At 39.8% G+C, this 12,882-nt stretch overlaps 1 protein-coding gene across 1 annotated transcript in view; it reads right to left on the bottom strand.

Moving 5' to 3' along the window:
- SORCS2 (sortilin related VPS10 domain containing receptor 2) overlaps positions 1-12,882 on the bottom strand; it is a 561,128-nt gene that overhangs the window by 369,072 nt on the left and 179,174 nt on the right. Inside the window, exon 2 of the mRNA XM_074147142.1 lies at positions 8,453-8,520. Within this exon, the coding sequence (XP_074003243.1) occupies positions 8,453-8,520 (68 nt within the window). The remainder of the gene's footprint in view (positions 1-8,452; positions 8,521-12,882) is intronic.

Genomic DNA, 12,882 nt, shown 5'->3' on the forward strand with positions numbered 1-12,882 from the left:
TAATTGACTAAATAATCAGTCATCTGTTCAATGTAAGATTGAGGGAAGAAGAAGGAAAAATTCTCAACTAACCTTCCACATTTCACAACACTAAAAAGAATCAAGACATTTAAATCTTACTGTAAGATGGGTTTAATTTTTGTAAACTACCCACACCCCCTCTTCTTCAGCACATAAGATTATACTTACATTTTTAAAACTGGCCTGTATAGAGTTTTTAATTGTCCCAATCCCTACTAAATTAAAGCAGAGAAAGTTGCCTTACAACACAAAGTTCCTAATAAATAAGTTATGTGGGAAATATTGCCTTTGTTATTTTCACACTGAAGAATATATTCCATACTGCAGGGATAATGAGCATATAAAACATTAACACTACATTTTTCTATACCATTCTGCATAATTAACTATGCAGCTGTTCATTCATTCAGCCCCAACAACCAAATTAATTTGCAATCAGTTCGCAGGGGATGCGCTAGAGCAGACGGCACATACTACAGAAGCAAGAGAAGCTACTCACATGCCACATACCACATCAGTGACACAAGGTGCCCAACACTACGAGAAGCAACGGGGGGTTGCAAACCAGCACTTTCAAAACAGCAGCTGAGAAAAGGCACTTCATCATTAGCTGCCTTGTAGTGAAACTATGGATAATTGGTTTGGGATGGGTCTCATGGTATATTAGTGGTCTCTGACGGTCTCCTGTCCTTCGCAGGTTCAAGCCAAGAACTTCAGGGAGACAAACATTAAACATCCCTGAATGTTACAGTTCCTTTGTATTATTTGTATTAATGCAGCATCACAGCCCCAGCACTGACAGAGATCCCAGTACGCTTGTACAATCGGTTCTCCAAATTACTTATATTCCAAAGAAATAAACTGGGCAAAGACCAAGTTGAGGAAAACCCAGGAACAGTAGGTTCTTCAAACAAGGTCACGCAGTAGGCTGAAGGTGGAACCAGCAGCATCACTGGTAGCTGAGTGCAGTGTCATATCTACTTTATCATATGCTCCCCTAAGCCATGACTTTGCCCTTTTCAGGTTTTAAAAATATATCCCTGTTCAGGTTTTTATACCTCATTCATCATCATAAAAATGTGATGAGGAATGAAACTAGCCGCTTTGATTACGGGTTCTTATTTATTCCATTTTGCAGCGCGGCAAAGGAAACATCGCTTAATATATTTATAGTGTCATTCCATCTGCCCCAGGTTATGGGCCCCGCGCCTCCCTGCTGCGCTGGCCTGCTGACAGTGGGAGGTAATGGATGACAACGCAGCAAAGTACTTCTGATTAGCTAAAAACTGATGGCTCAACTGCTTTTATATGAATGTAGTACAGAGGAATCATGCCACAATAAAAGCTCTGAGATTGCAATTCTCAGTTTGATCGTATAGAAGCGGATCGTGGGCAGTGCCAATGCGAGCTTCCCTCTTTTATGCTAGGAGGGAGGGCAAAAGCAACACACACAAAATGACAAACCCCACTGACGACTAATGCATCGAAGGACATTGTTTGTCTACTCCTCATCTTAAACCTATCTGCTGAGACTAGCAAGAAAGATGATAATTTCTTGTAGGGAGGCTTCTGCAATAAGATACCATGAGAGATCTGAGGAAATGCCAGTGAACTTCCTGAGCTTCCTACTGCTACCAACCTGGATGGGTTCGGAGTAGGAAAGATTGCTTATTCTATTACCATCAGTTCCAGCCAAAAGGAGTCTACTAAAAACAAGAACTTGTGGTACGATTCCCACACAGCCTGTGCCTATAAAAAATGTTTATGATACAAGTTCCAGTTAAAGCAATCAGAAGTCCTATGACTCAGCTTCAAGTTACTCAAACAGTAGGACACGATTCTTAAACGATTTAAAATAAATGGCTATTCTTTCTTAAGAAATTGACTCATTTATTATGGGCTACATCTCACAATGATTTAATTCCTTTTCCAGAAGGAGGATTAAAGAACAGAAAAGAAAAAAAAAAACAAAACAACCTGCAAAGTAGCAAAATTCCCATGCTCCAAGTGATATTGAGCATGCTCAGCAGCCATGCTGCAACCAGCTCCAATGAAACGCCAGTGTATCTTTTCCTAACTATATAAATCACAGCTTTCCAACTGGATCTTAATCCGTCATATATTCTTTGTGTATTCACAAACTAGCGTAGAAACATGTAAACATTAGAAACTATCATCGTCACTCCGAGTTGTTGAAGACTTGAAAGTGTAGTTATGACACAGCACTCATCTGTGATCAACAGATATTCAGTAAAGTATTTTGGATAGACTTCTTTGGTAGCTTTTACTTGCTTGGGGGATTTTTTATGTTTTTTCCAGTTCAGACCTTCATACATACTAGACATAAAAATATTTTTTAAATACTATTATGGTAATATATGGTAACACAGCTTAAGGAGGTCCTTTTATGTCTAAGTCTCGTGCCCTGGAGAGCCATTTAAAAGACACCTCCTTCAGAGAATGAAGATGAGAGAATGAACAACTCGGAGAACAGCTCCCAGCATCCACGACCAAAGTTCATTCCTCTACTGAGTGGCCAAAAGCTACAGCCAAAACCTAGGACAAGATGAGTGCAGCACCAAGGTAACAGCAAGGTTATTGCTGATATGATAGGTCTTGGTCTTAGAAAAGACTATGGTGGGTGGTGCGTCCATTAGAGCACACACTACAGAAGCACACTGCAACATCAGCACCCTTTAGGTCCCAAAAATCAATGCCACTGCCCATCAAAAACATCGATATCTCTTCAATACCTTGCAAACTCCAAGGTTTGTCAAGCCATGTTCCTTTTATTTCCTTTAGCTTTTACATATTTTTCTTACCCAACACCCATAATAAAACCTTGCTGATAAGCTGAAATCCACTACACTCACTTTCGAACTGTGGTTTTACAGCTCATTTTAAATGCCCAAAGTAAATTTAAAATGGAGACTTTCCTGCACAATTCAGCTCATAATGATACACTGTATAGTATTAGCAAGACAGAAATTGCAGTAAAGATAATGAAAGTCTTTGTAATGCTATTAGGAAAATATGGAAATATGATCAAAGAGAGCACAAAAAACTGTTGTTCAATAAGAGAAATAAAATTCTAATTGTAGGACTGCCTTTTCAATGGTACTGCCCAAAACCTTTTCAAAGTGGAACAGGTGTAAATAAGGATATAATAGGAGGACAAAAGAGCTGCACAGGTATAATTGAGGGCAGTCTATTTTGATTGCAGTACCTGCATTACTCAGGATGATGCATTAGCCAGAGAAAGCACAGCTAGACATTAGATCCCAAGCTGAGTTCACTGGGCTAATAATTATAAAGCCTTTTTTTTGTTGTTGTTTTTACTTGGAAGGAGAGCAAATTTGATATGGAAATCACAGACTCAATAACTTCATCCCTTGGGGCCATTTCTACAAAGTCACTTTTCAAAGCAGAACCACAATATAAGACCATCTGGAAGCACGAGTTGCCACAGAATACAGTTGCTCACTTATTAAGCAGCGCTTCACACCAAGAGGGAATTTCACTGGGGCACCAGACTCTATATAGAGTTTATTGTTATGCTTTTCAAATTAATTTCACTAAACAGGCAAAATGAGTTCCACCTACAAGTCCAAAGAGTTTAGAAACAAATGCCCATACTCATTTTCTCACTCTGTGAGACACACAGAGTCTGGAAATTTTACTTTCTTGAGTGGTATGTTGTTCACTGAGTCTACCTTAAAAGAATCTCCTGCTCTTTGTAGTCTGTGTTTTAACCTTAGTGTAGGTGTGCACCTTTCTGTAAACACCCAAAGCACCACTATCACTGTGCGTTGATCGCTAATGACAGCCAGCAGGCTTGTACAAACTGGTTTTGCCCTAAATATGTGGCATTTTGTGAGCGCAGATAAAAACAACTGTTTGCAAAGTCTCGTGCTGTCCGTGAGACTCATCCAATTGCTCTTACCTCCAGCTGCCCCGGCCACTGACCTGGACTCAGAACCTCTTCTCACAGCACGGTGACCGCTCTCCCTGCTCATGCTGCATTTGGAGTAAGGAGTCCCAGGATGTTCCAACCATATTTAAACAATCAGAGAAGTCTGTTTCTTCATTTGGCAGTTCATTATTGACAACATGGGGCAAAATATCCCAACGTCTCTGAAAATGTGCCTACTTGGGGTTCAGCATGCAGTGCTGAGAGGAGTTAACGGTGCAGTTAACATCAAATAATGCCATTTGTTTTGCTGCGGTGAAGCAATAACAACATGGTGATGCCATTGGGAACAATGGCAATTACACAGCAAGTCGCACTAGCGCTACCTTATCATTACAGCTTGATAATACGCAATCAAAACTTTATTAGCAATCATCAGCAGCATCTATTATTCATTGTTTAGATCAAGTTAAGAAGGGAGGCTGCATGCATACCAGAAACAGGAATGAGCCAGCCTAAGCAAGGGTTGGAAGCCAATCCCATGGCCACAGAGTGCTGAGTCACTGCATAACCTTCAGCAACCAGTTACCATCTCAGGTGCCTCGGTATAAAATAAAATTATAATAGCAATAATATATATTTGCTTCCAAGAGACATTATTAGGATTAATTAGCTCAGGTGTGCAGATAAGTATTAGTATGAATTTCTTAGTGACTACCAATCCAAAGTTAAAGTATGTTAATTTAAGATTCAAGTACACACGTCTAAAGCTGCAGGCATGCAACCTACACAAGCTGGCACCCGAGGTTGTAAAATATGTGCACCTATATATTTATGCACAAATTGGTCCATAAAGTATATGAAAACACGTACTCAAGTATCTATTATCCTAAATGGTCTGTTTGATTTGGGTCCTTCATACAGTAAACACGTTGGATAAAGATGCATGTGGACTCTGACAGGAACGGCACTGGTATGCAAAGTATCTTCAATACAAGCACAATTTGTGAGGACAGTTCGGATACCTGAATTTTAAGTTTTAGTCACAGTATCAGTTTTTTCATTATGCTAAAGAGGCCTAACACAACCACCCATCTGTATTTCCAATACGTACTGCAGTTTAGAAACTCTAAAAATAAACCTGAAAAAATCCTGTGTTCCTTCTCAACAAGTTATTTTAGTTTATATTCAAGAGGCAACCGATGTCATCTGTGTTTATTTCCTTACCTTGAGTCAAATAACAATTGCCTCACGCTTAACAATTACTGAATAAGCAAATTAGCAAAGTATCAGAAATAGCTGACTAGAGAAGCACACCCTGATGTTTTTTAACTACATACTTCTGCTGAGATTTATGCCTCCATCTCTTCACTGTAACCAGACATGGCTGCTAATAGTAAAAAATTGTTAAGATTTTCACTATCCCTCACCGTTTTCCCTGTTTATTCTACAATGAAAAGATTCCAAGGTAATTAAAATTTAGGCCTCCCAATCCTGTAACCTGACCTGCGTTGGCAGGCATAAACTACCTACACAAATTAACAAAGCTCTGCAGAGGCACAGAAATTCACCACTTAGATCCACTTCGAAACATGTATCTTCTTCACATAAAGCAGCCCCCATGCAAGGGCCTCCGACGGGTGTCTTCCCCCACCATTTGCATTACTCTTAAAAGTCTGACTGCAACTCCAAGGTCACTAAGAACAAACAAGCATCACTGGACCATTGAGTCTCCCTTCCCTTCTCATTAACTAAGCAAGGAAAAAAAACCTATTTATTTTGAGTGATGGGAGAAAAAGAAAGAGCGATGAAGAGGAAATACGTTTTAGAGGAAGAAAAGAAAGATGCAGTTTCAAGAAATCAAAGAACCAAAAAATGCCAAGCCAGGGCAAGTAATACTTACTGATTGGCAAGATGAAAGTGGGAGATTAACAAACTCAAAAAATTAACTTGGTGGGGACTGATCAGGTTATAAAACAAGTTTATTTTCACTTAGAGACTTAGAGTATATGAAATGCAAGTAGGAAGAAGAAAACATTTGGACTGGTTCAGGAAATAACCAGGATCTATTCCCACTCAGGCCCAGAAACCTCACAAAGATTAATGGCTTTTGTCTTCTGACGAACATCCCTGTAACATTTTTCACACCTGTTTTACTGTGTATTTGTTCTGATGCAAATGAGAGGAATGCAAAAGAGAATCAAACAAAAAACTTTAAAAATATATACACTGTGCATTCTGGGCAGGCTGCCAACGTGAGTCCAACACCCCAGCTCCATCAGCAAACACGGAGCCTCACCAATGTACATATTACACAGAGAAAAAACACAAAAGTTCCTTGACTTCACCAACAGAATTTATTTTTATTTTACTTAGTACAAATAATGAGCTATATCTCAACAGAGAGAGGCACTATTTGATATTTTTGCACCACTTGGTGTCATTTGTGCTTTTCCAAATCCAGGCACTTTGTGACTCCCCCAGTCTTCCAACCGCACGTGCGGCTTTTACACCACAGTGAGCAGAGGCAGAGGAAGGAGGTGAGCCCAGAGCAGAACATACCTAGGGATGGATCAGCAACCACCCCTGGCCCAAGTGCTAATCTTAAGCACTTGCTTCCTTTCAGCTTTTCCATCTTAGTTTCATAAACAACCAAAGCATCTGGTACATCCATTACTTGTAAGTAAAAGGGCCTGATTTCCCTCTGATGCACACTAGCATCAATTTTATTTGAATGCAGTTCACACCAGTTCTTCTTTACACCAGCTGTCAGCAAGGTCTGAATGACCTTGTTTGAAGTGTTTATGTTCTCAAAAGAAAGCAACATTATCTGAAGCCTGTTTTATGTTTATTTTGAAAGAGCAGAGAGTTTATTTTGAAGAGTCCGACTGAATAAGTTTAAAAGACTTCTATGATAGATTACACTGAAGCGTGGATAGCAAAACTTGAAACATATTGCACATGTTGCATAGGCCAGGGGCATAAAACAGGAAAGCAATGTGTGCTTACGCAATTACGGGAGTATCCAAATTGCCATTTGGTTGTCTTTGCACAAGATGTTGGGAAAAAAATAAACCCGAAACAAATGTGCAATTAATTTTACATCTTGTAAGTTTAAAGCATAATTATAAGTGAACCATCATAGGCCTAAACGGTCAATCCTCAGCCAATACTAAACAGCCTCCATTTGATCTTTCTTTCTTTCCTGAACACCCCCTTTTTATGACTAGAAGTTTCTTTTTTACTTGAAAATACCCTTGAGCCACATGGACCACTGCCCCTGGCCAGACTGTACGACTCAGCTACAAGGTATTGCAACGATACGCTGTCACTATGAGAAACCCCACAAGGTTAAAACAATGCAGCCTCCTTCAAAACAAGTAACAAGGCCCATGCGCAGCATGTCGTGGTCACAGACTTCTCCCACTCCCTATTCCCTTGCCCACTGCTTTTCTTGGATTGTCTCGGTAAAACTCCTTACACACACAGGTGAAGGTTGAGTGCCCATACAAAGATCTATAAAGTTTACAAGTATCTAAGCCACAAAGTATTAGATAACCCATTTGTTTCTAGACCTGAAGCTTATGAGCTACATAAGAATTTCACATAAGACTCCTCAAATAAGTCTCCTGTCATTTAGAACAGCTACTTAGATATCCCAGCAGAATATTTCAAGAATATTTCCACTGCTACAGATAACCCAGCAAAACTAGCATAGCGAACCAGAGCAATATTATATTTATTGATAACAGTGAAATACTTTTCAATTTTGAAGTGTACATAATGGTTCTGGCAAAAATTTGTGGTGGAAAATTTATACAGGCACACAGAAAATTGAAGCATAAAAAGCCCACTTAGCAAAACAAAATTAACACAGGAGATGATAACCAGTATGAAAAGCATTAACATAGGCTTCCCCTAGTCCTGGTTTTGTGCTGATATACACCTGAGCGTGCAATTTGTGCACATGCAAGCAGCAAGCATATTGATATCTTAATTCATGAATTTTAAGGAAACAAGAATCAATTAAGAAATTTATTTGGATTACTACATATTCCCAATTGTCCTAAAACACAAATTAACTTGCACTGGTGTTGTATTTCATCCAATTGTGACTGCTTCCAGATCAGGACTATTTACTAACCTCAATACAGTTAGAGGTTAGTAAGAACTCCCAACAGACACATTTCAACACAAAAAGTATTTCAAAGTCTTTAAGTAACTTTGATGTAAAATTTCTAGGAAAAGGAAGAGAATGGCATCCTGCAAAGTGGCATCAGGAAGGTACCTTATACTTTCTATCTTGTTTGTCTCTACTGTTAAAACTCATTTCAAACTCTCATTGAACCACAGGAACTGCATTTAAGGAAGAGGAGGAGTAAGAGCTGATGACAAACTGGATAATCCTGCTAGATTAGCATCAATCAGCTACCAGTCAACTCCGCAGCAGTTTGGAAAGGGAAAAGAGATGGATGTATTATAAGAACAGGGGGGAGGTTATAGGAACAGCAGAGAACTTACCTCCACAAAGAGCTCTCCAGCACTTTCCCCATGTCAGTGTGATAATACTTGGTAAGGATCAGGATCACCTAAAAAGAACATGAGAATATATTTATATATGTAAACTGATATAAAGAACAGAAGTAGATCATGGGCCACATTATTCTGGTGAATACAAGAGTGAAGCTCCTGAAAATCTGAACAGTATTTCACTTTATTTTTACCTCTTATCGGTTTTGCTTTTGGACTGGGCTTTTTCCTTTCTATTTGTGAGAAGAGTGATTTCAGCACTCGAAGTTTTGTGCAAACCTGGTGACTCTGTGAAAGATTGCCCGTTTCACATGAGCCATGGAGTTGGAATAGTCACATAAATCCCCACCACCACATGACAGCCCCCAAGCAATTTGTATTACTTTCTCAGCAGGAAGAACCAATCTGGTTGCTAGTTTAAATTTAGGAGACAACTCTCTTGGACATCTGCAGACACAATTTCTTTTTTTTTTTAACCCAAAGTGTTAAATAATCATTATTAACTTTGATTATCCAGATAACAAATTCAGGCAGAAAATAAGCTCTGGTCTTCCCTTCCCTACAAGATCAGAAATGCAACTTTCATCTCTGTCATTTTTTGTTACTAGAAAAGAACCAGCTCCGTGCTCTGCAAATTACTCATCTACATCACCAACAGCCAACAAAATACATGAACAAATTTCATCTACAAAACATCTTCAACCTATGAGGAGAGTGAGCAAGAAACACTTTCCATTCACTCAACATCTGAAAAATTAACTGGTCAGACAACATAAAGCACTGGTCCATGACTGGTATATCAATCTGAATGCTATGTTTTATATTTAGATCATGTAAAACAGATTTCCTTCACTTGCTACCAGTCCATATTAGTGGTTCTTATACCCTTCTTCCCATAGCTGCCCCACAAAGAATGGGAGGAACCTCTGGTTCCTTGCACAGCTGTTGACTTTCTTTAATGCAGGGTCACCGTCAGTCTCCAACAGTCTGGAGCATGCTGTTATTTAGCTGGCACTTCCTCTGCTCCTGAAACCAGATGAAATCTCCAGCAAACAGCAACTGTAGGCATTCACTTTGATTACTTAGCTAATTAATATGCTGATGATACATTTATGCCACAGTCTCTGTACGCTGGAGCTTGTGAGAGAACAAAATTCCAGACCATGGGTGTTATGTACATGGCGCTTTGGAAATAACACAACATTTTGCAGAACTGAGCTATAATATCAGTCTCACTCAGGGTTATCTAAGCCTAATAAATTCACAGCACGTATTCCTGGATGTATATTGATATAAGTAAAAGCAGAACCAATCCATAATTCACAAATAGTATTATTCTCTCCTATTCTCAAAAGAGTCACAATATACCAGACCACTTTGTTGGAATTTGGTGATTTATAAAAATAAAGGCTTGGTTTAAAATAAAGAAAGAAAGGAGGAGAAAAAAAAAAAAAAAATCTTTCACTTTTAAATAGGTTACTACAAGACTTACAAAGCCAAGAGAAAGAAACATTTCCCAAAGGAGAGAGTATCTACTGATGACATTCCTGGCTACAGCCCAAACACGCTCCATCAGGTCAGCCATTTATTCTATTGCCAGTGTCTTAACTACAGCTTTCTGCTGGTGCTTGCAATTAAGGAGAAAAACAAAGAAATTTCACTACTGGAAGCATTTACTGGCTCCAATTATTAAAGAAAAAGTTTCAGACTGTGCTTTTCTGAACAACTGAAATTCCTCTTAGGCCACACAAACTGACCTGTGAGGTTTTTTTTTTTAAGAGATACAAGAATGCCTACTTGGTGCATGGAAATAAAAAAGAAAATATTGGAAGATACAAGAGATTGCACTTTGTTTCCTTACATTCATGCAGAACCAAAGACTGAATACTACATTTAGTAAGCCAACTTGTTTCACCTCTGTACACTGTACAACCATAACTTTTTAAATTCAGATGATTTTCAGTGATGTACCTTGGAGACACTCTGCCACAGGGTAAGCCCGATGCTTCATTCCTGAATTAAGCTGGTTGTTACTGCACACAGAAGATCCCACTGGGTTACCCTCAATCCACCTGCTTTGAACTTCATCTCTATGGAAGCATCAACAAAGCACCTTCCAGATAAGCCATTTCTGTAACTCAGCGCCTGTCCTGAGTGTTAAAGACTTGCAGGAACAAGGAGTGGGCTCACTGTACTCCTTGGGAGCTGTTGCTCATCTAGGGGATGCACACACCAAATCAGAAAGCTAAAGCTACCGCTGTTCCACAGTCTTCAAACAAATGGCTTTCAGGTAATTGCAGACTGCATTGGGGAGCAGCCGTATGCAGCACCATGTCTGCGGGACTGGTGCCTTAATCTGAGTCACAGCTCTGAGAAACAGATGTCAGTATTCTCCAATCCGGTAAATTCTTTCAAAAATTAAAATGCCTTATTTTGCATTTCAGAAGTATGGACTTAGCAGGAAAAACAAAGCCATAATGAACCATCTCTGAATTCTTAAACATTGTTAGATTCCTGTCACAACCTAAGAAGTACAAAGCTGCTGGGGGGGGCTGACCACTATTTCAACTATGCCAATGGATTTCATCCCAAAGTCCAAAAAAATGTAGGTCAGCTATTTAACAGATTTTACAGCATTGTCCTCTGGATTGTGGGCATCTTTTCAGGCTAAATCGTGATCCTGCTAACCAGAACAGTGTTTTTTCTCAATTAACAAACAGACCCAAAGAACAGGAGGAATCATTTCACAATAAAAACATAAAGGTCTTCAGGATCTCTGGATTCTGTGCGTCATTTGTAATAGCAAAGCCCTGTTTCACTGATTTCATTTCAATGGCACTCCATAATTACAAGCATTTTACAGGCTGGATAGAAGCCAATGGTTCATACAGGGCTGTCCTAGTGAAAGCGCTTGGGTGGCCTGTAGATAGAGAGAGAGGCTTGAAGCACAACAGCAACTGAGCAATGATCAAGGGTATGATTCTCAGCCAGCTCATACTACCATCAGTCATGGACAGCTAAAATAAGTTTAGCTTTTCTGTGTTATTTGGTTGGTTGGTCTGGAGAAGGCTCCGGGGAGACCTTACAATGGCCTTCCAGTACCTGAAGGGAGCCTACAGGAGAGATGGGGAGGGACACTTCATCAGGGAGTGAAGTGATAGGACGAGGGATAATGGTTTTAAATTGAAAGAGGAGAGATTTAGAATAGATACTAGAAAGAAATTCTTTACTGTGAGGGTGGTGAGACGCTGGAACAGGTTGCCCAGGGAAGTTGTGGATGCCCCATCCCTGGAAGTGTTCAAGGCCAGGCTGGATGGGGCTTTGAGCAACCTGCTCTAGTGGGAGGTGTCCCTGCCCATGGCAGGGGGGTTGGAACTTGATGATCTTTAAGGTCCCTTCCAACCCAAACAGTTCTATGATTCTATGAGCATTTTATAGCTAAAATAAATGTAGGCAATGGAGGAGAATTAGGCTCACCATATTCTTTATTTAAAGATGGATTTGTAGGGTTACCTTAGAGATCTCCTAGTCCATCCAGTCTCCTGTTCTACGAGGAGACTTGTGAAACCATTTTAAACCATTTCATCTAAAACTCACTCAGAGTTCTTTGTATTAGTTCCCACAGTATGTCAATGGAGGTGGCAACAATAATTCACTGTTGTGTGGTAGGGACCTCCGAACACCTGATGGTGCTTCTGGTCAAATATACCTAAGAAATATACCTCTTCTGCTTTCACTGCCCTGAAAGAACAAGTCCCTAAGCGTTCCTTCTTCCCAGATGCCTCAGAATCTGTGTTTGTTACCAGTACCTCCACCAAGGCCTTTCTACCTGCAACCCCTAAAGAAGGAAAACATTAATGAAGCTCAAAGATTGGAATTTTGGTTGTTTGGGGGGTTTAAGTAAATACAAGTAAAAATGCATACATGCTTTGATCCAAAATAAAGACACGGATGTCTGGTACAGATCCCTTGCTCCGTATCCGAGTGTCACAGACTTCTCTTAGAGCAGTCCTTACTGCACCTTACAGCTTTTCCTGATTTCCTTTCTACTGCTTGCTCTGATCCCAGCGCATTCTGCCCCTCTGCAGCGAGAGGCAGACCACTGCAGCTTGACCTCCCTGCAGGAACGTATCGTATCCCCAGTTCCCTGCCAGGTTCCCTGCAGAGAATTCAGGAGAAAGTATTTTCACCCTTTTCTTTCCAATAAATTGTTTTATTTTGATACCAAATGACAGGCATATACCATCCATGTCACACAGTACACACTTAAAACAAAAAAGGAAAAAAGGAAAGTGAAAACTTTCAGGTTTTGTCACAAAAGTAGTGCTCTATTACTTGCTTTTTTGCTGAAGTCCTTGACCTCTCCATAAAGCCAGAGTTGGCCAGTATTTCTCCATATGGACATATGGAAGATAAATCCC

The sequence above is a fragment of the Numenius arquata genome, chromosome 5 (genome assembly GCF_964106895.1).
Source record: "Numenius arquata chromosome 5, bNumArq3.hap1.1, whole genome shotgun sequence".
Taxonomy (NCBI): domain Eukaryota; kingdom Metazoa; phylum Chordata; class Aves; order Charadriiformes; family Scolopacidae; genus Numenius; species Numenius arquata.